This window comes from Fistularia commersonii, chromosome 17 (genome assembly GCF_037954325.1).
Source record: "Fistularia commersonii isolate RoL2024-O1a breed Wild chromosome 17, RoL_Fcom_v1.0, whole genome shotgun sequence".
NCBI classification, from domain to species: Eukaryota; Metazoa; Chordata; class Actinopteri; order Syngnathiformes; family Fistulariidae; genus Fistularia; species Fistularia commersonii.
Genome location: NC_141300.1, coordinates 12759527 through 12785931, shown reverse-complemented (window position 1 = coordinate 12785931; position 26405 = coordinate 12759527). Strand labels below are relative to the sequence as shown.

Genomic DNA, 26405 nt, shown 5'->3' with positions numbered 1-26405 from the left:
GAACGCGCCGCTCGTTCGTTATCCACGGGTGAAAGCTGAGTCGTTGCTCTTCCTCCTCCGGTCGCAGATAATTTGTGTCTGTGGGCCGTGACTCGCTGTTGGCAGACATTTAATTCATACCATTTCGTTTTTTTTTTTTATTTCTGACACAGCTCGCTCTTCTGATCCAGCAGAATCATCTCCGGCGTCTCCTTCTCCCACACTCAGTTCTTTCTTTTGCTCGTCGTATTAAATCGTCCAAACAGTATTCTGGGGTTCGTTTCAACTTCCCCTGTGAGAAAATCAGTCTCCTTGTTGGAGAAATCGTTCTTCTTCGCCCTTTTTGCCATGATGTCGGAGATGAAAAAAGTCAATTCACGCCTTCCGATTCCATATACGGTCCGTGGGGGTGTATCTGAATGCAAACAAGGCTAAATATGCACGAGCATGGGCGTTTCGAGTGAATAAGTAGGTGAATAAGTTGATGAATGAGGTCTTCTGAGCTTCTGAGAGGGACACACTCCCTCCAGGGTGTCCATGGTCTTTCCCTGGGGCCTCCTCTTGTGCATAGATACTTTATTTCCATATATAAATGTCTTGAATGAATTAAACACTTGCATTCTGTCTCCACAGAACACGGATGACGTGGAGACTACCCTGAACAACCTCAGCATTCTGGACGAACTCCTCTCGGCCGGTAAGAGCAAAACAAGCACCCTGGTAGTGATGCGTACTGCGTGAGTGGAACACGCCATCTCCGGCGGGGTTTAATAATGGACGCCTATCAGTAGTGTGTCCGATGAGCAGGCGTAAATCCAGTGTGAAGGTTGGCGGTTCAAACCCCGGCTCCTCCTGTTTGCAGGCCAAAGTGCGTCTGGGCAAGACACTGAGTTGTTCCAGATGGTATGCTTAGCACCTGGCATGGCAGCTCGAATGCGAATGGATGAATGCGATCCAGTGTCAGGCACTTTGACATCTCAATGAAAGCGCTATATAAATGGAAACCGTTCAAAAAAGTGTCCTCTTAGTTTCAACTTGTCGCTCATTTCTTGAAACACAAGTATCATTTTAAAATCCACGTCTGGAAACATGTATCTCAATATCTTGCATCGACGTATCCTAGCATCTGTACCTTTAGACTTGCCTACAAAGGCTCAGCAAGTTGCTTTTCATTTCTCTTCCCTTTAGGCAGGGGTGTCAAACATACGGCCCGCGGGCCGAAACCGGCCCACAAAGAGGTTCGATCGGGCCAGCAGGATAATTTGAAAGTGAAAAAAATGCATAAAAGACAAGGATTTTTGTAAGTCGCTTTGGATAAAAGCGTCTGCTAAATGACTGTAATGTAATGTAATGTTAATGTTTTAATTAAATACAATTCAAGAATTTTCCGCCGAGAGGCGCACTATTTTGGTCAGAATAGAAGACAAGCCGCATCACTGAGACAGACCAATCAGCAGATGTTATCAATGCGCCGTCTGCTGCTTGTTATGACGTCGTTTCTACCCTGTTCTCTACCTTCCCGCCACTCCCTCATTAGCTAAATGTCATTATCAAAACAGACAAAAGTAGTTAAAGAGTGTAGAATTTTCAAAGAAAAATGGACTACGTCTTATCTATTTACGGAGACGCATGGGAAACCTTTGTGCTTGGCATGTTTGCAAGTTTCAGTATTTAAGGAATATAATACTCGGCGCCACTATGAGACTCATCACAGCGAAAAATATGACAGCTTGCAAGGATAACAGAGAAGATGAAGAAATTGCTGGCGGGTTTGAGGAAACAGCTGCCCACTTTCACCAATAGCCAAGAAATCAGTGAAGCAGCGGTAAAAGCCACCTTGCTAATTGCGAGTGAAAATGTACAATTTTCTGTTAGGTCATCAGCTTCACTAAAAAAAAAAAATAGTATGGTGGAATTCTACTGTTCATGCAACTCCATACATTTTCAGTATGTATTGCATGTGTATGCATGTTTCATGTATGAAGTTTACACATTTACAGGGCAGGTGAATACTTTCTTCCTTACACATTTAATGGCACTCTTTTTAGTTTGTAGGGTGTAGGCAGGGATTCAATTCAGATTTTATATGCACATGTAGAGATGGTTTAAAAATGCCTTTCTTTCTAAGTCTTATTTTATCTTAAAGTGAATTACTATATTTTTCAATACCAATTACCTGTTAAAGTTTTGTGCCTTTGTACGATCAGTGGGATCAGTTGCAATGCATACGTGTGAATGATAAAAGTAAATTACACGTTAGCCTAAGGAAATATGAGGTCTTTCGTGAAATGTTTCGTAAACGTTCCAAGATTTTCCTAATGTCCTTGTACTTCTTGACACCAAAACAGAGGAAAGACATGATATTTTGGTTATTTATAGTTGAGTATGCTATTATTTTAATGGCCCGGCCCACTTGACATCTACCTATGCTTTATGTGGCCCGCTATGAGAAACGAGTTTGACACCCCCGCATTAAGGAAACTCCCCAACTAAACGCAACAATTCACAGGATCGGATCGTCGCGTCCACTACATGATCAGCAGAGGTGGGAGTGAAGCGCTCCTGAGGGCGCTGGTCCACGCAGGCAGCAGCCAAACCCCCAACTACAATGTCCTGCTGCCACTGCTGCACTTGCTGGCCAAAGTTGGACGCCGAGGTAAAATGCAAATCGCACTCGCCTGAGAGCAGCACAGATCCGTGTTGTTTGAAAGAGATACGGAATCCTTGACGAGAAACCCCAAAACAATATACGTTCTGACATTCGACGACCCCGCAGGGATAAATCAAGAAGAATTTCCGTTATCCAGGTCCGGAGACACGAATCTCCACGTCTGGTATCGATGTATCCTGGGATCTTTACCTTCAGACCAAATCTTTGTACTTAAGACCTTAAGACACTTTATAGCCTGACTTGTTACTTTGACACTTTATATTTTTATTTGTATTTCTTATTCTCCCCCCTTTTTTATACTGTTTATACAATTTCCTACTATTACTTATTATTGTTATGTTTTACTTGAAACTCTGGCACAATTTCCTTCGAGATAAAGTTCCTATTCTAATTCTTAATCTTATTCTTTTTCTTATTCTTATTCTCATTCTTATTCTTATTCTTATTCTTATTCTTATTCTTATTCTTATTCTTATTCTTATTCTTATTCATAATCTTACTCTTAATCTTACTCTTATTCTTTTTCTTATTCTTATTCTTGTTCTTATTCATAGTCTTATTCTTATTCTTATTCTTATTCTTATTCTTATTCTTATTCTTATTCTTATTCTTATTCTTATTCTTATTCTTATTCTTAGACCTGCTTACATTAGCTTAGCTTGTTGCTTCTCAAGGATAAATCAAGTAGAAAAGCTTCACATAACCACTCGGTGTTGGTGTTTGGTCATGTGGCGCCAATGTAAGCTCCTTTGCCTTAGCATTTACATGCTAACATATCAGATGCCATGCCGCATTTATGTCCCTGAATCATTTGTGTTTTCTGCAGAAGAGTATGTAGTCAAGTAGTGTATGTGTGTGTGAGTGTGTGTTTAATCGTTGCCTGTTTTCTCTAGATGATCGTATAGGGCTGAAGGCGGAGGAGGCCGGAGCCGTGCTGCTGACTCTCGCTTTGCTCAAACGCAACATCAAACGTGCCAGGAGAGCAGCCGCCTGCCTGCTGGTCATCCAGGTCTTTGCTAAATCAGGTAATAAGGAAAAAGAAATTTTGAAAACTTCTTTTTCCACTTAGCTCTCTGACAAAAAAAAAAAAAAAAAAAGTTTTAAAGATTACCCTTGCAAAAACCCTCTTTTTCATCAGTCCCCACATACAAGCCTGAGCTTAAATCAGACGTCTCATTTGCTTCTCAAAGTGCCGGCAGGAGGAGCTCTCTCCGAGGATCAACACACTTTCTGACTCTGTTCAATTCTTATTCTCCATTTCCGCCGACTTCACGCCTCAGAGGCCGGTCGCATTTCCAACCCCGGTAACAGAACGTCGAGGTGCGATACCGCGCCGACGTCTTTGTCGGTGTCACGTCACCTTTGGGTGCGCAGGAGAATGATAAAAAACGAAATAAAAAAAAAGCATCCAGCGAATGCGTGTGGTGTTAGGGGACATCTGGAAAATGGAAGTTCTGCACACCCTCTGCATCTTAACGCTGGAAAATGTATTGGATTCGGTTTTGAACGCTTTTCTGAGGGACTCAAATGACTCAAAGTGTTTCATCTCCAGACATCAAACATATCAACGTAGTGATAACCAAACAAATTGGATCTCGTTCGGCGCTCGCCGCTCATTCGTTCACTTTCCGCTAGTTGTTTCCGGATGTCAATAAACGTTTGGCATCGGGTCGGTGAAGGTTCTCAGTCATCCGGGTCCCGGTTGAACGTTTTTTTTCTCTTGAAGACGTTGCTCCTCTCATCTGAGAGGCTTCTTTGGGAGTTTCTGGTGTACGACTGCTGGGGTTTGGTGGTTTAGATGATTCCTGATGCTAATGAGCGAGTCGTTTCGTTTTAGGTAACAGGGATCTCAGCATAACCTCTGCTGAGATCTGTCCCAATGTAGATCAACACATCCGGACCAGAACCATCTACACCCTGCAAAACACCGACAACCCAAACCAGGCCGTGACGACTTACGCCGTATCTGATTGGTTTCTTTTGTATTCGTGTTAGCATCACAGCTACCTGTTCACGTCCCAAGTCAAGCGAGTCCCTGGATTTCGTACCATCGTTCCCCGAACGAAGCACACATTGACACGACAACCCCGTTCAACCCGGTTTCTGAAAAACAACTCGTTAACAACGATGAACCGTCTCAACTTGGACCCAATGCCCAGCAACAACCCCACCGGTTACAGAATATACCGGAAACTTCCCGGGGTCTGGAACGAGAGGAGGGACGTCTTCGAGAGAAAAACACAACAATTTAACTTTTGCCATCACAATTTTCATTACGAGAGCCAGCCGGACAACTCATTGTTCACCGACGTGGTCGGCGGAAAATAAACTCACAGGTGACAAAAAGAGCGAGAGTTCAACTCCTTCAAGAGCTCCTCTGACAAACGACCTTCTCCGCCACCTGTTAGAAAGGACTTTCCAATTCCTCCGGTTCCAGGTTACATGGATGACCTTCGGACTTCTGATCCAAGTTGTACCTTCCTCTCTGCGACTGCAGGTTGTGTGTTCCTCTCTCTCTCCCCCTTTACAGCTTCTGCAGCCAACCTGATTGGGGTGAACCAGGGGCTGGATGTCATCTACCACCTCATCCCTCGGTACTCCACCAAGCATACGCATACTATCAAGTACGTAGGAAGAAAGACCATTTTCCCGATGCTGCCGTCCACATTTGTATTTCTCACAGCCTCACTCTGGATAGTAGAACCAGTTCGGGGAAAAGTACGACAGAATCCTGCAGAACGTCAATTTGCAATGTCTGGAGGTTCTGGGTCATCCAGGTGACAGTGAATTCTTGTTGAAATCATCTTGTCGTGGCAACTGGGCTTGAATTTCTTCACTTAAAGACGTCTCAGCCCACATCCCAGAGGCTTCTTCACTTCTGATGGTGTGTGGGGAGTTCCTGAGTATAACTGTTATATTTGCAAAACCCTGCCAGTTATATTCAGAAACTCCCCAGTGAAGAAGAAGATGTGGGCTGAAACGTCTTCAAGTGAAGAAATTCAAGCCCAGTTGCCACGACAAGAAGTCAATGTGCAATGGAACTGACCCGTATCCCAAAATTCAGACCGCGGTTTTATCCCTGCTTTTACGATGGTTCTAATGATGCGGTTTTTAGCTCCTGTATCACGACGCGAAGGATTATTGATGCAAAATCACCTGGGATGGGAATAAACTTTTGAACGATGTCGCCGTGGAGTTTTACGCACGAGGCGCTCTGGGGTTTATTGGAGTCCCGTTGGCCTTCAACGCTTCCGGGCGCTTAAAATGTAGCCATCGGAACCGTGATTATATCGAGGTAGAGTTTATGTTGTCTCGTCATCACACGCAAACCAAAGAGCGGCGATTGTATATCATCCTCCTTGTTTTGTCTCCGCCTGGTATTTGGCTCGAATGACCAGCATAATTCGCCATCCCAGGAAGAGCATACCGGGAACACTGGACGCGCTGCGTGACTCGGTGCCGAGCATACTGGCCAGTAGGATCAGATGCTCCGACGTCACACATTCATAGCTCTCCCGAGAGGGGGGGGTGCGTTTCCCGCCACGCAAACACGTCACAAAACATAAAAGTTGTTAATTGTTCCAACATGGAAAAGGAGATTTTGGAATTCCTCATTTCATCGACAGCTGCTGCTAAATTGTTAGAATTTGCAGCTGTGAATTCCCGTGATGTAACGGGAGCGACCGGGCAGGAGATATGTCGTTTCCCTAAAGTGCGAGGCAGTTAGACTTGTCTGTCACACTGATTTACCCAATTATAACTATGATACCACAGCTGCTTGATATGCAAGTTGGCTGCTGTCCGCACTTTCAAAGCAGTAAAGACAGCCAGTCAGGCCGAACCTCTCCGGCCGCTCTGGACTGTCACCGCAGTTAACATCTATACTCCTTCCGTTGGGTGCAAACGCATCGATTTCGCCAGATATATGCGACGGAGTCCATTGACGGGGAACTAAAACGCGCATAAATGCCGACAAGATGGACAGGAAAGCCTCACCGAAGGCCTTGACTTGTCGAACGCAAGTGAGGAAACGGTAAACTTACGACAAAGTGCTTCATCATTGGTCAAGGTCATGGGGATTCATCGCATTGCACACAGGTGTTTTTCTTTTTATTGTCATCAAGTTCTCTCTTTTGCGATGTTGGTGTTCTACGATTGCTCTAAGGCAGGGGTCGGGAGCCTTTTTGACCGGGAGAGCCATAAAAGCTAAATATTTCTAAACATATTTCATCGAGAGCCATTTAGTATTTTTAACGTAAAATAAATGAAATATGTCTCGATTTTAACGCGACCTCTGGTGCTGCACGGATTTTTTTCGAAGCGTCGCTTTTTATTTGACCGTTTCGTCGATGCAATTTTATCATAGCATATCAGTCATACCGCAGATCCAAATTCCTCCGCCTGGAATGCACGGTAATCATCGTCTTTTTTTCTTTTCGCCATCTTTTCCGTTACGAGGGTTGACGCGGATAAACTAGTTGGCCATGTGATGAAATTAATTTCTTCACCTTTTAATGACCTGGACGTGCTCAGAAGCCAATGGTTCCCGAGCCGACCGTGAAATTTATCTTCAAGACTAATTTCTGTTTACTTTACAATTACACAGTATTATGAAGAAATATCACAAGTATTTTAAAATCCCCTCCAAACTGATTTTTTTCTTTTTCAACTCAAAATTGTCCGGGAGCCACACGCCGTCACCGGAAGAGCCATATATGCCCAAACAACTGATGGTGGAGTTTTGAACCAACTCCTCAGCGTCTTCTCCTCTCTGTTTTGCAGGGCTTCCATCAATGCCTTTGCTGCTCTGCTTCGCACAAGTAAGTTCCCCAAACTGCCGGGTTGTTCGTGGACAAGTCGCCCGTTTACGCGTTCACGTGTTTTTTTTTTTTTTTGTGTGTTCGCATGGCGCAGGCGGCAGAGCAATCTAGGCTCCTCTTACTGGGTCGAAATGTTGTTGAGCAAGACACTGAACCCCAAACTCCTCCCTGGCGCTGGTGAACAGCAGCCTACTGCTCATAGTTCATCCATGATGGGTTAATTGCAGAGAACGAATTTCATTATTATTATTTTACCCAATACCATGCCAGCTCGCTGATCGCCTCCAAACCACAGACCTTCTATCTCTCTCTAGCCAGAACATGTTCAGATGGGACGGGGACGTGAAAAGACATTGTATTTATCCATCTGGCAGGGTGTGTGGGCCATCTCAAACCTGTTCACCCAAAGGAGTACTTCGCAGTAAGATGTATGATTCAAAATGAGATGAGATGAGATGAGATGAGAACAACCTTATTTATCCCGAAGGAACTTGTTGTGCCAGAGTTTCAAGCAAAAACATAACAGTAATAGAAATAGTAGGAAGGAGGAAGAATAAGAAATACAATGAAATATAAATTTGATTTGATTTGATTTGAACATTCCCTGCGAATGAAGGGTAAATACACTGGAAGCGCGGAAAACTGCACCGATACCAACTTCGAATGACTTGGTAGATATTGGAATAGATATCTAGCACTTAGGAAAAGGCATAAGCAGAGCTGGAGGCAGTAGAGATGAGGATGTGGAGGTCCTCTTTGGGAGCGAGGAGGACGGAGAGCATCAGCAAGGAGATGTTCAGGAGGGGAAACTCACAGCGGGGTGGTTCAGAGTGAAGCTCTGGGGAGAAGGATGCTGAGGTTGGAGGTCTTGACCAGAGTGGAGATGTATGGATGGAGGGATAGAAGACAGGAAGTCGGTGTGAGAGGAGATCTCTGAAGGGAGCGGCACAAAGGAGAAGAAGACTTTGCTTGTGGACAAAAAAGCTGAGGCAGCAGTGTTTCTGTCACAGGCTCTGAACAGGTCACCGTATGCCAGCGATTCCGCCGTGGGAGGGTAGGGCAACGGTTTTGTTCGCGCGGCGTCGGTGTACTTTGCCGAGGTGAGGCGTGACGGGGACGGCCATAAAGGAAATTGAATGCCCCGCATTACTTTGCATATGAAGCAGACGGCTAGGTGAGCCAAACAACTGACAGAGCTAATGTGTTGCGCCTCTTCCAGCGTGGATTGCGAAAAAAAAAAAAAAAAAAAAAAAAAAAAAGTCCTTGTTGTTGCAGAACGCCGCCGACGGATCTCACCTCCCGCCGTGCAGTTGAGGCGTCTCTCCTGCAGGGGCTGGTGTTGTACTTCGGTTGATCTCCGTTCGACGGTCGTTCCTCCGCTCTGATTGTCCGTCCGTCAGACGTCCTGGATGCAGCTTGTTGGATCCTGATCTTCCTACAGTGTCGGACTCATTAATAATCTCCTCCCGCCTCGCTGCTTGCTCTCAGTGCTGCGTTTGTTAACGTGCGGGTCACTGTGGTTGCATCGCGTTAGAATATTCTCGCTACTTCCTGTTTGGTCCTCCGCTCCTCCGAAGAAGAGCGCACCTTGTGGCTCATCCCACCTCGCGCAGGGCAACTTCCGGTGCGGCGGAAGAATCAGACGGGGATTTTAAAAGAAGGAATCAGTCGCTTGATTGATGAGCTTGATGTAAATAATTCACGCGGTTCAGAAACCATCTCCCTTCCTTCCATCTCACCTCAGACCGCTTTATTTATTCAAGTGACCGAGAAGGCAAGAAATATACTCATTTATTCGTTCATTATCTATGTCTCTCATTACCGGTCGCCAGTTTATCACAGGGCCGTCTAGAGGGACTCGCAACCATTCAGAGTCAGTTACTCACGCAGATTCACGTCAGGACAACGATAAGAGACATACAACCGTTTTATCCTATTTTCTTTGAATATTTTGACAAGTATTTTTAATCAATACTGACTTTAGAAACTGATCCTTTCCTTTGGTTTAATTTTGTATGGAGGATTATATACAAAATAATGTGGGTCACTACATTTATATGATCAAAATTGAAATATTTAAATTTCAATTTTTCATTTTGTTCACCTAGTTGGCCTCTGCATAAAAAATAAATAGGAAATTAAAATAAAATGTATTAAAAGAATGAATTAAGAAATTAAAATAAAATGTAATAAAAAAAATAAGAAGAAATTAAAATAAAATGTAATAAAAAATTAAATAAGAATTTGCAGAGACTCACTGACTCATATAGGGACATAATAGGACCATTCACCCTCCCATTCCCGCATCGGGACAATTTCGGACAGGCCTGTCAAACTCAACCCTGCGGGCCGGATCATGAAGGGAGTTTCATCCGGCCTGCTAAGCTAAAAGATGCCAGGTTTCAGGGCTGGATTGAGCAGCGGGTACATTAACAGTAGTTAAATTGTCATGATTTTACCTGTCGGACCCACCTGAGAATAGATTTCCTTCCATGTGGCCCATTTGAGTAAAATGAGAATGACACCCCTAATTTAGGGTCTGCAATGATGAGAGACATACAACCATTCACTCATTCGCTCACATATCATATAGAGTCACTTGATAATTCAAATGTCATATAGAGACATGCAACAATTCACCCTTTCATTCCCAAACCTGGACGGTTCACAGTTTCCAGGGAATAGACCTGCAACCACGCACCCTCTCAATCACAGGTATAGACAGCATAGGTCATAGATGTCAAACTCTGGCCCGCGGGCCAAATTTGGCCCATACTGTAATTATATTTGGCGCAAAGCCATACCAAATAAATATTAGATCTGGCCCGCCGGTATAGTCTACAGTGTACCGCTAATTCTACAAATCCCAGAATTTTCTGCTGGTGTTTTCGCACGAAAATCACAACAGGACCCATAAACTCCTCTGTGTACAGTAGTCATAGCGACCTTATGCTAATACTGTCACCCTGTTACTTAGGCAGCAAACAGTATTTTGCATGTGTGCAATATTAAGTTATATATTGTATAGTATAAAGCAGTGCTTGTTCCATATTTTGTTTTTAAGCAAAACTTGTTTGGGTTCATTGGAGGAAGATTTTTCTCAATAAATACCAATGTTGGCTCGCGACTTTGTCCCAGTTTTGAATTTTTTGCCCACTGTGTATTTGAGTTTGACACCCCTGGCGTAGGTCCTCTCAGGAATTTCCATGTTTTTTCACTGACAGTAAACCCTCTCCTGTGCCATCGGATGCCCGGCAGCAACAGCGGCAAAGGGCTTCTCCGTTTCCTCCTCACGTGTTCATAACTCTCGCGGGGTTGCAAAGCACCTAAAATCCGCCTGCGAAGTGCCGTACAGTCGAACAGATCATCTTTCTTGCGTGTTTTTTAAAAAAAAAAAACATTTTATTTGCACACCTCATGGACACGTCTCACGCGGTGACAGTTTATTTAGAGACTCATTACTTCGGAGGCAGCGAGAGATTTGGAGGGGCCCGGAGCTTTTTCATGATTTATGCAATATTGTGCACCGTTTCATGTCAAAGTGCCTATTTGCACGGAGCATCAAGGGGCCGGGGGGTTTCGGGGGCGGAGGGTGGAGGGGCGGCGTTTTTCATAAAGCAGAACATCAGAATCAACCTGCTCTCAGTGTTTTACTTTGATCTATAATGCAGTGATTGGAGTGAAAATACAGACGGCTATTACAACAATATCAAGTCAAATTTGTAGGCTTTCAATATGTTTTTGAAAGGGGAGGGCGAATCGTGTGTGTGTGTGTGTGTGTGTGTGTGTTGGGGGAATTGATTGTTCTGAAAGCTCAGTTCAAAGAGACCTCTCAGAACGATTCGTCTGTTTGTTATCAACCCGTCGACGTTTATTAAGCTGTTTTAAAAGCGTTTGAAATTATGAATTTAATCCAACTACGATGTAATTCCCCGATGAAAAAAACCTGATGAATTTAAACCTACATCTGGTTAATTAGCACCGAATAAATTATATTTTACTACGTCTGAGAGGACATCTGTGTTTTTTTTTTTTTTTTGAACGAATCAATCGAATCGGCGTGTTTGGAAACACGGAAAACAACCTGTTCGTCTGGGAACAAACATCAGAAACGTGACGGCGGAAATCGAAAGGGGGGCGTTTCTGGGTGGAGTCTCCATAAATTGACCCTAAATTGTCCAAGCCAGAGGATGGAGCTTTCAAGCAGGAGGTCGAGAGGAAGACCAGGGAAGAAGTTTATGGATGGAAGAAAGAGGACAAGAAGTTAGTTGGTGTGAGAGGAGAAGGATGGATGGAGCAACCCGAAGGACCAGAAGAAGAAAAGCCCAAATTGCTCCCGATTGGCCTTTTTTTTTATCCTCAAACCGCAGGCCTGGAGGTGAGCTGGGGGTTTCGGCCCAGGGGGACAAAGAAATGGACAACGATAATAAAATAAAAAGTCAATACAGAATCATTCAGGATGCTGCTTTCACTGCCATTTATTTAACTTTAAGGGACGTCACGTTAAAGCGCGCGGTGCAGGGGAAATATGCGAATGTCCCGTTTTTTTTTTATTGCTCTGGCGTTTTTTCAAGTTGTTTTTTAAGCTTGAGAGTAAATCTGCTGGCCACACCTTGAAGTAGATAAGTAAATAAACTGGATTGGATTGGAGATAAGGTCAGTCTGAGTTTAAATGTGGGCAGAGGAGGGATCGAGATCTGGGTAGAAGGACGCTAAAGTTGGAGCGAGATTGCGACGACCCCTACAAGGACGAACCGAAAGGAGAAGAGGATTCAGATTGAATACCTGCTTCATTCACATATAGAGACAAACACCGCATCTGGACAACTCAGGGTCTCCAATGATGCATATGTTCGGACTGTGGGAGGAACCCGGAGAACCCTGAGGAACCCCACGCAGACACGAGGAGAACATGGAGACTCCGCACAGAAAAGCCTCCTGTGGGAATCCAACCAGGGTTTGAGGTTCCCTGAAGCAACGGTTAGAGCGGCGCGGCCTCGGCTGACAGCGTTTCTGTGTTTGGTTTCCAAAATGAACATTTGTCTGGGTTGTTCCCTCTTCCTCGCTGGACTTCAATTGCATCTCAAAGGTTGCGGACGTTCAACATTTGCTTTCGTCACCGAGCTAACGCGGAAAACATCCATCTCTGGTGTTTTCGTGGCCACCGTGAAACACGCTAAGTGGATTTTGTGTCTCCCGCAGAAGCTAATGTGCACTCAGTGGTATCCAAGGGTTACGTGTCCGGCCTCTTGCGTCTTTACGAGGACTGGCACGGCGAGGACGCCCAGCACGGCGCGATGGAGATCCGCCTGGCGCTGCTGCGGTGCCTCCATCGGATCGCTCGCAGATCCGCGGGCAGACGAGCTCTCCAGTCCCACGGAGGCCTCGCGCTCCTCTATCGCACCACGCAGGTAAATATGTTAGCCCGTTCTTTTTTCCGGTCTCCTCTTTCTTCTTCTCTTATTTTTTTTCTATTATAACCCAAAGCAATTTTGGAATTTAAAAAAAATTGATAAAATTGTTAAAACTCAGAGACGACGGCACGGCCGTGACTTCGGCTTTCCGGGCAATTTCACAAAATACCGAGTTCGGTGCTTGTTACACGGTGCTCCTCAGGGATTTTAACCGGGAAATGGCGATAATAAATAATAAAAAAAAAAAAAAAAGCCTCATCATATTTTAATTATGCGCTGTAATTAATTCCTGAAGAGAAACACGAGATGATATTAATTAAATCTTTTCAGCAGCTCGAACCAGGAGGGATCCGGTCGTTTTTTATCTTATACGTTTACAGATAAATGTGACCGTATATATCCATAGATATATACCTGTGTGTGTGTGTGTGTATGCACCTTGAACATTATGCGATATAAGTAAAATGTGTGAATGGTTGTCATTATATATGACTGACAGATTGAATGGTTTTATGTATATGACGTGGATGAGAGGGTGAATGGTGTTATCCATCAACAATATTAGATTGCAGTTATTCATCTGTTAAATATGGAATAAAAAAAATTATTTTGCCACATTCAGTATTCAGTCTTACTCCTACTTTCTAAAACTCTATAAAGCAATTACGGGTCGAATGTGGTAGTTGGCGGGGTCTCGGTCAATTCCGAACTCACGCGCTCGTGGTCTTGTTACCGGCGTTGAGTAGGATTCATTCCAGGCCGCCTCTTCAAGCGTTAATATCTCCATCAAATATTTGCATTGGTAGCATCTGCGTTCGTGCTTCCTGGCTGAGTTGACATTTGGTGCAGCCACTCAAGACGAGAAGGGAAGGCTTCTCAAATCACGGGTGGAGTAGAGACTCAAATATTTGTGCGCCGCCCTATTAGTGAGATTGTGCATGCAGATAACGGGGTTTTGGGGGGGGTTTTCGCTGTTCCTCAAACAGAGATGAGACACGGAGTGAGGAGCCGGCCCATCTGCCCACGAGGCCACGCTGCCAGACGCATTACCAACCAGGATCTGCAGCTTTTTATTAATTAAAACATTTTTAAAGTCCTAACGGAAACCGCGTGGTCGTGTTTTACCGCTCACGGAGACAACAAATGTCTCGAAAACGAAGCCAAAGTTGCTCTTTTTGGTGTCAAACAAGTGTAATTGGGCTTCGGGGTTCGGAGTATCGCGCCGGATTCGTAACAATAACCCGCGTTTCTCTGTATTTCCAAAGGCCTGCTTGAAGGCCAAGTGCCTGGAGCTGCTGGTGGAGGCTTCTGTCCAGCTCATGAGGAGATGTGCTCCTCCGACCGTCCTGCCGCTGAGGTCGGAGCACTCGGCGTACTGCTTCCCGCTGCCCAGGAGACCCTGCGCTGTCTCCGACAGGGATCTACCAGCAGGTAGCATGCACACACACACACACACACACACCTTCTAAGAAAATAGCTTTAAACATGCAGGAGGTTCATTGGAGACCTTTACTTAGTACTTAACTTAAGTTATATTTAATATGAATGTGTGACTGAATGGTTGTTTGTCTTTATGACTTGTGAATGAGAGGGTGAATGTCTATTTATGATGTGTAAATGAGAGGGTGAATGGTTGTTTGTCTCCACATGACATGTAAAGGAGTGAATGGTTGCATGGCTTTTTATGGCATGTGAATGACAGGGTGAATAGTTGTTCATCTCCATGATCCATGAATGAGAGGGTGAAGTTTGTCTATACATGGCATGGGAATGAGAGGGTGAATGGTTGCACATGTGTGCGGCCCGATGATGGTCTGGATCAGGGATTGGGCAAACTTTTTGGCTCTGGCGCCGCATTGACTTTTAGAATTTGACAGACGGGCCGGGTCAGCACAAGATACGATTCATATACAAAAAAACAAAAACAAAACGCATTTCTTAACAGTACACATAAGACTCGTCTGACATTTGCTTTGAAAATAAAACCAGCTTGGTTTCGAAGGCTCTGCATTTCATGCACAAACCGTTTTTTCCCTCGTAGCTTCACGTCCAGCTCATTCATGTGTGTCAGTTTGTCCACAGTAAAGGCTAAATCACAAAGCCAATCAGTGTCATTCAGCTCAGGAAAAGTCTCAAGTAGCTCCAAAAATGAAATAATCTCCTGTTTCTGCTCTCACATAAATTCTCACGTAAATTCTGTACCAATCTTTGGCGGGCCGGATTAAAAAGACCAACGGGCCAGATGTGGCCCGCAGCACGTAGTTTGCCCACCCCTGGTCTAAAATGAACCCCTCCTCTCGTCCAATGACAGCTTGGTTCGGCTTCAGTCCCGCTGTGACACCGCGGTAACGGTGTAAGGAAAGAATGAATGAATGAATGAATGAATACCAACATCTCTTCCATGGCGGGTCTGAAAGCAGCACCTGTATCTCGCCCACCTCACAGACATTCACACACTCACACTGATATCTCCTCCTTTGTACGTCTGACGAAGCCGAGAGCGACGAGGAGAGCGACGAGGAGGAGGAGGAGGAGGAGGAATCCGTAAATCGGGAAGAAGCAGACGACAAAGACTACGTACGTTCAGAGGGTAGAGTCATCTGGGTGATCTGGGTGTGCTCTGTTTCTGGGGACTCGTAAGTCACTTAGTCTTTTTGTGTTCTCACTTGCAGAAACACTGCAGAATATTATTTAAGCTTTTTAAATGCACCTCACCGTTGGATGACGCCATTTCGTGGAAGTTCTAAAATGGATAAGCAGATCATGGTTGAACTGTATTTTCACAGCGGTTAGCGCTTCCGCCTCATAGCGAGAAGTTCCCCTGGTTGGATTCCCACAGGAGGCCTTTCTGTGTGGACTTTAAATTGTATTTTCCTGCACTGCCAACTTCAGAAAGAACTTCTAAGTGTTACTTAAGATATAGTCCGTGTGTGTGGTATAATGTATATATAATGTCATAATTTGGGGTTAAATATAAAACAAAAGTGATAGCGTCACATGCAAGGGGTTCATTGGAGACCCTAAATTGTTTTATCTGTATAGATCCACAAACACATACATCTATATTTTCATATGCATTCATAATTGTCTGCATATCCAGTCGCTATTGAAAGGTCACAAAATGTTGCACCTTTGTTGCAAGACGGGATTTTTCTTCCGTCTAAATACGAAAAGCATCCAGAATAATGCCAGGTATCAGCTGCGTGCTTTACTCCATCTCGCTGTAACCCCGCCAGAAGGTCCGGTCGGACGCGGTGGTCAAACATCTGCCCGTGTGTCGAGACGCCACATTGTCGTTTATGCGTTTGCCCGGCTCCACATGTCGTATCCGCGGCCCGAGGCTGAGGATCCCGACAAACAACGACGCATCCAGGCAGACTGATCCAATAAGGACGGGAGAATACAATTAATATGCTTTTAGTTTATCATCTTGCTCTCCCCTCAGGAGATTAGATGAAATGTCAAATACTAATATTTACAGCTGGAAAGTCATCCACGGCCGCCGCTCGCTTCCTCCTTTTTATATGACTTATAAGCGGGCTTAATCGCAACAATACTTAAAACTCAATTTTTCCCGCGGAGGTGAACCAAACTGTCTGTTTAACTCAAGTTGGTCGAAGCTGATGTTCTTTGGAATAATCCGGAAACCGTTGGCAGGGAAACAAATTTCCAGATGGTCCTAAAGCTGTTTGTTGAACAGAGTCATTTAAGACGCGTCCATCTGCGCAGGGCCGGTGAAAGCGATGCCAGGGCCCGCCAAGACACAGCTGTTCGGGGCCACAGGTCATATTTTGAAAAAGAAAAATCAATACGGTGATGTTTAGATTACATGCTGTCACCTGAAACATACAAGAGCCTTTGTGTCTGTGTGTTTTTTTTAAAGAAGCTATTTAGAAATTAAATATTTATGAAGACTCAAGGCATCATCAATGTGACCACTACTACTATTTGCAAAACCTCTTATTTTATCATTATTATTAGCATTATTATTAGCATTATTATTGTTGTTGTTGATAATAATAATAATGGGGTGGCTGTGACTGATAGATTATTGTTGTTGTTATAATTATTATCATTATTATTATTATAGATGCAGTGGTTGTGGTTAATTATTGTTATGGACATTGTCAGAATAATAATAATAATAATAATAATAACAATAATGATAATAATTATTATTATAGTTGTGTTACAAATAGGGTGTCTGGCTCAGCTGGTAAATCATTATTGTTGTTATTGTGGTCAATATATTGTAAGATGACTATTATTGTCATTGATGGAGTGGCAGTGGCTTAGCTGGTAGATTGTTGTTGTTATTATTATCACTATTATTACTCTTATCATCATTATTATTAGTAGTAGGAGTTGTAGCACGTGTAATATTTTGCTGGGAAAATGCAGCGCCAATGCACATTTTACAGAGACGGCAGTTAAACGGATATAAAGTTGCAGCGATGTGTATCAGCGGTGTTTAAAAGGATCACAGAGTCCAGACTAACTATGGAGGAGGAAAGGGGGGGTTGGCGGTGTCGGGTTGGTCTCTTGTTACCCCTCGAACGCTGACAGAACATTAGGGAGGTGTCTGCAAATGCAGCCTCTCAAATCCATCACATTCTATTCAACCGGTGGACCCGGAAACCCCGAGGGAGAAAATAAAGGAACGATCACGGTGAGAGTGAAAGGGCGAATGGCGAGGGGAGAGGCGGATGCAGATCAAGAGGCGAGGCGATGAGGACAATTCCAAATGACGATCCGGAATGGGAGAAGAGGAGCAGACGGCGCCGTCCTAATAGCTTCTCCTCTACTAGCCCAGCCTGAGATCCACTAGGTCGCCCTCGCTGCGGCTCTGGCATATCTGTGTGCTGGGGTTGCCAAGCAACCGCGGCGGTGACTCTCATCCGCCTGGATGTCCCTGCTCGACTGCAAAGCCAGTGTTTGGGATTCTCGGACGCGGGCGGCTGTGGAGAGGCGGCGGAGGTTGCGATGCTTTTGAAAGTCAGAGGCTGTGAAAGGAAAGGTGTACAAGAGCAGCGATGCTGTGTGGCCTGGAAACAGTTCCAATGACAGAAAGACAGGAGGCAGAGCTAGAGGTCGCAGAGATGATGATGCTAAGGTTCTCCTTGGGAGTGACCAGGGTGGATAGGATCAGGAATGAGTCTCATGTTAGATGTTTTGGTGAGAAGGTCAGAGAAGCCAGACTGGGATGGTTGAGTCATGTACGGAGGAGGGATAGTGAATATATATTGGTAGACGGATGCTGGAAGGCAGGAGGACTAGAAGAAGACCAGCTTTATGGACGTAGTGAGAGAGGATATGAAGGTAGTTGGGTGTAGGGTTCAGATGGAGAAGGTTGATTTGCCGTGGCGACCCTGAAGGGAAAAGCTGAAAGGAGAAGAAAAAGAAGAAGAAGAGGTCTTGGAGAAAGAGAAGAACCGGTCCAAGGTGGCAGGAAGAACATTTAGCCGGAGAACAGCACGGGTTTCAACCTCTCCTTGTGTTCTGGAGAAATAGCCGACTGGGAATTAAGACTCCAGAGAAGGCGAGAGCTCCTTGCCGTGAATCCAACCGTCAGTAGCTGCTTTCTTACAGTAGTTAGCTGTTCTGAGAACCCTTTCAGGAACTAGCAGATTGGAGCGAGGGGACAGCAAAGGAACCAGGGTTCATGGAGTTCAGGTCCTGGAACCACTTTAGTTCCTACGCTGAGGTAGGGGCTTCCACGGGAACCATGTGACGTAGCTGGCCTGCCACATCACAGAGGAGTTTCATTTACATTTAGGCCAGAATAAAAGTGGAGTTAGCTAGTTAGCTGACGGCTAATGGGTTTCTTCATCTGCGTAAGCAGTGCGGGGAGAAGATAAAAACACTCCAACCATCCAATGGCTACTATTCCATGAGCGCCACCTCCATGTCGTCCATGTCATCTTTGTCTTCTTCTTTTTCACCGGTTTGTGCTGGAAGGTGGAGCTTAAGGTGACCCGACCCTGGTCCCTCACTGCCTGAGGGAACGCAGAACTGAAGGTTTCTCCAGGAGGAGGCCACTTCCTGCACAGCTTTTAGACTGAAAGTCGCCAAAAAATAAGAAACCCTTTCCTCTGACGTTGGTTTGTTCATGGACGCGCCTCCTCAGATTATTCCCCTCGCATATAGGTGTTTGTATGCGCTCCTGAAAATGATAAACTAGCATAATCACTCCCCCCGATTCAATATGTGATGATTCTTCCAGTTGAACCTACATTATGAAAATGGCCCCAAAGACAAAGACCCGGCTCCGAGATTGAGGTCCCGCTCTCACAAATACAAGAATGGGGACGGGGATCGGCGGCGCGAAATGGAGCGAGCCGAGCGGATACACAAAGGACGAGCTACAATAGGGAGGATTTGAGGACGCGGCGGAAGGGCCTCGGCTTCGCCCTTATCTGATGAGCCGCTCCCGCACATTACAAGTGTCCAGAGGCGCAGCCAGCGGCAACTGCAAACGCGATACCGACCGTTCACGTTTCGGGCCGAAGCCGCAGTCGGAGATGACAACGCCATCACAACACAGAGGCGTTAAGGAACGTCCTTGAGGAGATTCTCATTCACAGGAATCCGAACAAATACTGTGAACAACACCTTGACCTCAGAGAAAGCCTCATCTTCCGTTACAAATGATTCATAGTACCAGTTGCTTCCAGTTTGTGTTTGTATTAGTCATCATCCATAACCAGGTCTGGTTGATCACAGGGCCACATAGAGAGAAATGCAACCATTCGCCCACTCATTCAAACGTCACATCGAAACATCCAACTTTTCTTTGTCACGTTGATTCGTGCTCTCACAACCACCATTCGCCCTCTCGCTCTCACGCCATATCGAGGCATACAAGCATTCTACAGGAAGAATGGACCGTACACTCACTCGTTCCTGATGAATCTCCTCGCCTGCGTGTTTTCGGGTTTAGCGAACTCTCCGAAGCGGACGAGATCTGTGAAATATGTTTGATTTGCGTCGAATCCGTGTGTGACCCGGGTTTGTTTTGTCCCTCGCAGGACGATGACCTGGAGACGGACTTGAACAAACTTCGCCTGTGTCCGAGTCCAGACCGGCCCAAAGAGCGGCTGCTTCAGTACAGCCGCCTCTGCCCTGAACTGTCACATGACTTTCAGGTACGGCAAATGCCAGCGACCGATGTTAGCCGAAGAGAGCCGTACTCCGCTAAGATCATAAAATGCTGCATCCATTCGGCAACCGTTACCGATTCGGGTGCAAAGAGCCTCTGCACTCTATGGCTGTAAGTGGTCTGACACTTGACAGCGGAGGGACCGCTTTCCTCCAAAATGCCTTAACGTTTGAATTCACCCACTAAGCTGACCGCGGAAGACAGACAGGGAACTGAATTCAGAACCAGCCGCTCCTCCAGAGACGGTTGGAAATGCTGAATGTTTCCTGTTGGTCTTAAACGAGTACTCACAACCCAGAGATGGATGGATGGACTGAAGGATCTACATGAGAGCCAATATGTAGATAACTTTGGTCTTCTCGTCGCTGAACCTCCAGTGTCTCCCTGTGGTCTGGTTAGCGCCGCACATCGGTGTGTGTGTGTGAGTGTGACTGGGTGAATGCGATCCGCTGTTGAGTACTTTGAAACTGCTGCCACGCAATTCATCACCACACCTCCTCCAGTGCTAATTGCTTCCTTGTAGAGAACCTCCACCTGGCGTACCTAACTGTCAGAATACCTCAGAAGATGTGAATGGAAAAGATTAAATTACATGACACCAAGTAAGCGCACCAATTTAGGTTCTCTGTCCATGGTATCAGTTCTTTGAAAGCGTTCCCTGCTTGCAGTTTCACAGTGCTTTGCTGCACCGATGGTGGCAGAGCTGCCTTGCAAGGTGCTGAGCAGAACATCTGGAGCAACTGAGGGTTCAGCCTCTTGCTCAAGGACACCGGCATGTAGTCAGTCAGTCTACCTACCTACCAACCAACCAATCAACCAATCAAGCTAACTACCTACCTACCTCCCTACGGACCGACCGACCAACCGACCGACCAACCAACCAATCAACATACCTGCCTACAAACAAACAAATAAACCTACCTATCCACCCAATCACCCACCTACCTACTTACCAACCAACCAACCAATCATCCTACCTACATACCTACTTATCTACCAACCAATCAGCCTGACAATCCACCTACACTACCTACCCTACATACCTACCTGCCTACCCACCCACCCACTCAGCCAACCACCAACCTACCCTCCTTTCTACCAACCAACCTAAGTACCTACCTCCCTACAGACCGACTCACTGACCAATTGATTGACCAACCAACCTATCAACCTACCTACAAATAAACAAATAGACCTACTTATTCACCCAATCACCCACTTACCTACCTACCAACCAACCTCACAACCTACCTACCTACCCAGGAGACCAACCAACCTACCCTCCTTCCTACTAACCAACCAACTAACCAATCAAACAAACAAACCTACCCATGCACCCAATCACCTACTTACCTACCAACCAACTGAGCAACCAATCACCCTACCTACACTCCTACCTACCTACATACCAACCAACAAAACTACCTACCAACCAACCAATCAACCTACCTACCTAAAAATAAACAAATAGACTTACTTATCCACCCAATCACCCACTTACCTACCTACCCACCTACCTACCTACATACCAACCAACAATACTACCTACCAATCAATCAATCAACCTACCGACATACCTGCATGTACCTACTAACCTACTGACCAACCGACCGATCAATCAACCAACCCATCTCCGCACCCTCCTCCCGACCCGTCTATCTATCTGTATCCTCCCCTTTTCCCAGAATAGTGTATTTTCCCTCAGCGGTCTTAATTTCCTTGCATAGCGAATATGAATAAGAGAGAGGCTGTGATGGAGGTGGGGGCAGCGGCGGGACCAGGAGAGACACAGAAATAGATTTGGTCAGAGACGGATGGGCGATAATGAATGAACATCTCCGGCCGTGATAATGTTTCATGTCAGAAGGCACAGGATCCTGCCTGATGTGACTCCTGATGAATGTGCTAATGTCTGACTAATAGCCGGTGGAGCCGAAGAGCTATGCTAATACGTGATTTTAATTCAAGCCCAGAATAAAGGTTCAGGGGTTGGCGAGATTTTAGTAAGCAACAAATGCTCGCAAATGCATTTTTTTTGGATACTCCCCTGGAGGTAAACCATAAACGGTTATGGTTCTTCGCCGTGGGGGCACAAAGAGGGTGGACCTCTGAGGCAGGAGATGTAAACGTTGAGAAGGATTAGTTTGAGAACCCCTCAGAATCAGGGGTCGAATGAAATTTTCACGCCGGTAAATGATTGATGGTCTTGATTATTTTCGACGATACCGGTCATACGACGGTCCCGAGACGTCTTCGTCGGTCGCCAGATTTTCCTTGACATTTTTCCTTTTTAAACTCCCAGACTCCAAGATAAAAGCCTTGCAATATGTCCGTGGCGGAAGACCTCGCGATAAGGAAATATTTGTTTAGCTCGGAATGGGAGCGTTATCAGATTTGGAAGGGGACTTCACAGTGGACCGCCTGAAGAAAACAACAACGGCCCGGTTCGGCCGAGGTGACGCATCGGAGTCGGCGACGCGATGGGGATACGAAGGACATCACGGACCTGCTTTTAGAGTTCGCGTTGCATTCAGGCGCTGTTTGTCGTCACAAGTGTCCTGAAACCGGCTCCTGTTTCTCCCAGGAGCTGGACTTGAGCTCTGAGCCGGAGGAAAGTTCCCCGTCATCATCATCGTCTTCTTCAGACGAAGATGCCGCGGAGCTCAGCGGACTCTCCCGGCGCTCCTTCGGGAGCGGCCGGGCGCTGAGCCTGGATTTGTCCGCCTCGCGATCGGAGACGGAGACAACGGCAAAGAAACTCACGCCGGATCAGAACAAACCAGGTAAGAAGACATTTTAGAGTGTAGAACGTCAGACGCTGGTGGTGTGACCGAATAAATAGTTGTCTTCTCCTTTGGGTCGCCCACGTCGGCGGTCACCGCAGCCAATCATCTCCCTCTATCCAACCTTCTCCAACTTACTGTCCTCCTTCCCTCCATCCATAAACCTCCTCACGTTGGCAGCTCCAACCTCAGCATCCTTCTACCCAGATCTTCACCGTCCCTCCTCTGTCCACATCCAAAGCATCTCAGTCTGACTTTATCTCCAGAACATCGAGAACGTGTTGTCCATCTGATGGACTCCTTCCTTCCCACAGAGAACCTCCACATCTCACGTCCGTCTCCAACACCTTTTGGTCCTCCTGTTCAAGACAATGCTATTATCGTCGCCATGCAACGACGCCGTCTTCATTTCCGCGGGACTAAGATTGATCTGAGTCAGACCTGGAAAACAAATAAAAATAAAAATAACCTTATTTAGATGTTTGTGACGTATTATGCGCAAAAGTCCAGACGCCGGAACGAGAAACAAAACAATACGCCTTCCTGTGTAATAAAATCTGGCTTACGACTCCGGCAACCTTTATTGCCCACGGTAATATCCTAGCAACGGCAATGTTGAATGTTATATAGTTCACTTGTTGCATGTGCTTTTGCTTTAAAATATATTTACGGCCGTGTTTATTGGAGCAAAACCCGGCAGTCGGCGGCTTATCACCTGAGTCTGGTAATAATGTTCCCAGGCTTATGGACTGTTTTCAATTTGACTGCGCTTCGTACGCTGATTCCACGTAATGGATTTTTCATCGCCTTCCCTTATTAATCTGATCGCACGTGGACTCCGGGAGTCATTTGGCACCACGGCGGTTTGTGCGTTCGGGTATTTGAACTTCCCATTCTGTGTTTTGTCTGTCAGCCGGCGTCCATTTGGAACCTCGAGATTTCCACGGCCACGGCGGCGTGCTCAGCACCAACGCTGACTTCAGGACGGCGAGGTAACGTGACGTCGGTAAAAACTATTCCTTAAACAACGTTGGAGATACTTGGATATTTGAATCTTTATCATATCATCAACCATATTCAGTATTTCAAATATCGAAAAATTAAAGTAAGGCTGACAAGTTGAGCACCCCGTTACTCTGACCCCCGGTTTTTATACTGACGATGTAATAATGTACCTTGGAACCTTGACTTGATTCAGTTCTGCGACTGAGCTCGTAGCTCCGTTTGCTCGCATATCAAAATTAAATCGATTCAAATGCTCTCCATCTGCTGCAGCTCCCCGGTATCGTTAGGTATTTTTTAATATGAAAAATGCATTTAATAAAACCACTTCATTTCTTTACATTCTCTTTTATCAAGTATTATTATAGTTTTATAAAACATTAGTTTTTTTATAAAGTGCTTTTGGAGGTAGGGGGAGTTTTTTATTGGTGCTCTATCTTTAACCTAGCTTACTGGCTACACTGGCTAATGCACACTTAGCTACATTTGTCTAAACTGCATTTATGGACGGAGTGAAGCCGCTCCTCTTTTTGAAACCGTCAAAATGTCCCGGACTGATTTTGAATCATTCTTGCGACGCCTCATCCATTGACGTTCCCGCCGTCCACCGCAATGGAAGTCCACGCAAATGTCTCCAGCCGTCTTCCAGACGATGCTCTCCGTCACCGAATCTCATCGACAACAACTTCTCCCGTCCACAAAAAGCACACCTTGCTTAGGTTTTTCTAGTTAGCTAGTCGTGGGCGGCATTTCCCGCTCTTTTTACACGCCACTCCACAGACAGTGGTGGCCAATGGGTATCAAACGCTCCTCCTACTCGTTTCTAACTCAGATCACAAAGCACAGAAATCCACTGAGCGGCGGCTCATATCTCGGGAAAGTCCCAAATTGATGCACTTGGGAGTCAAGGTTCCACTTCCCCTGATAGCATTGCATTTAGCCTTCAAAGCATACATGTTTGGCCTCTCTGCAAGAAGGTTCATTGGAGAGCCTGAATTGTCCAGACGTATAAATGAGAGGGTGAATGGTTGTATGTCTATATACGATAGGCTCCGCCCCCCCGTGACCCTGACTATTAGCGTCGATAACGAATGAATGATACGTTAACACGATTCGGTTTATGAAGGTGAAGATGGAGGGGAGGGACTGGCCTTCCAGCAGTCCACCCCTCCTCCTTCATGGGACCACCATGTGCTGCTCTTCACCATAGGAACTGCCACGTAAGACAATGTTTTCGGTCTGTACCATTATTCTCGATGTTGCAAAGCGGATGAACTTCTTTGGAAAAGTCAGACGTGCCATGAGGTTGATAAGAAAATATAATATCTCCGTTCACAGCGGACAGTACACTCAGTTGTCTGGCCTTGTCTCCTGCTCGTAGGGTAGAAGCCGGGCCGGGTCAGAAGATAGATGAACGGGAGGAAGATAAGGAGGGACAGGAAACCTCCCGCCGCGACGCCATGATAGATAGGCTGCTGGAGAAACACGGCGCCTGCATACCCAACCACGAGCCCAAGCTGTATCGCGCGGCGGCCGCCAGAGTCCAATCCGTTCCCGGCTTCAACATCCTGGCCTTTCCGGATTTCTGGGGTCACCTACCACCGCCGGGTCACGAACCCATGGCGCCACGCGAGCCCCACATACAGAGGTAGGAGATCCACACTTTGTGATTATCCGACCGACTGCGGGGAAACTTCTCCGGCAAAGCAGAACGTTCGGGAGGGGAGAGATGTTTTTCTTGTTATTAAACTGACACCTATTGTCGCGTTTGTCTGTGGAGTCTGCTAACACACGCCGACTATGCAAACGGGTGAATTAAACATGAGCGTGGAGAAGGAGGAACTACGGAAGAAGGTAGAAATCAGCGGAACTGGAGCATCTTCAGATTCGATGCGTTAGAACTTCTTATAGGGAAGGGATGGTGAAGAATACTGAGGTTGGAGGTCCTGAGGAAGACCAGTAGATGGAGGCAGGTGATTGGCTGTGGAGGCCACTGAAGCGGAGCAGCCCAAAGGAGAAGAAGAAGAAGATCCCATCATATATTATAGTAATTGGTGGAGCTCAAGTGTGTGACGCACATTAACGGTATAATGTATCGTATTGGGTCCGAGACTGATGTGGTTTGGACGTGCACCATCTGCACGCGGTCGTCCATTTCGGCTCATTTACAGCAAGAGCGATGTGGGAGAAGGTGTTTGGACGGCTGGGATGAAACGGGGGTTGGAGGCGGCACACGTCCTGCTGACGTATGGCTGCGCGTTTGTAGGTGTTTCCTCAGGTTTTCTTCCTGAGGTTGGGAAATCACTCAACCTGCAGGATTTTTACCCACTCACAAAACGTCATATACTTTGCCGTCCGCAGTCCGCACAGTGGTGACCTGACTTATAGTGCAGGGAATATGAGACAATGTACAGTATTGTTAGATGTGCACATCTAAGCTGAGCCCAGCTGTGGTTGTGGAACTCACAAAATGAAGGCGCGGGTCGATCGTAGGTGGTATGAAAACACGAGAACATTCGATCTAACATTCGAAACTCATATCCGCAACCAACCATTGACTCCAATACGCCTTTTTCG

At 45.8% G+C, this 26405-nt stretch overlaps 1 protein-coding gene across 1 annotated transcript in view; it reads left to right on the top strand.

Annotated features, from left to right (window-relative positions):
- The window catches only part of agbl1 (AGBL carboxypeptidase 1), an 81832-nt gene that overhangs the window by 15821 nt on the left and 39606 nt on the right, over positions 1–26405 (top strand). The window contains exons 3-14 of the mRNA XM_086163244.1: positions 613–676; positions 2489–2635; positions 3544–3675; positions 5181–5274; positions 7433–7470; positions 12673–12881; positions 14150–14315; positions 15379–15461; positions 19913–20029; positions 22628–22826; positions 23740–23818; positions 25210–25476. Coding sequence (XP_086019370.1) covers positions 613–676; positions 2489–2635; positions 3544–3675; positions 5181–5274; positions 7433–7470; positions 12673–12881; positions 14150–14315; positions 15379–15461; positions 19913–20029; positions 22628–22826; positions 23740–23818; positions 25210–25476 — 1595 coding nt within the window. The remainder of the gene's footprint in view (positions 1–612; positions 677–2488; positions 2636–3543; positions 3676–5180; positions 5275–7432; positions 7471–12672; positions 12882–14149; positions 14316–15378; positions 15462–19912; positions 20030–22627; positions 22827–23739; positions 23819–25209; positions 25477–26405) is intronic.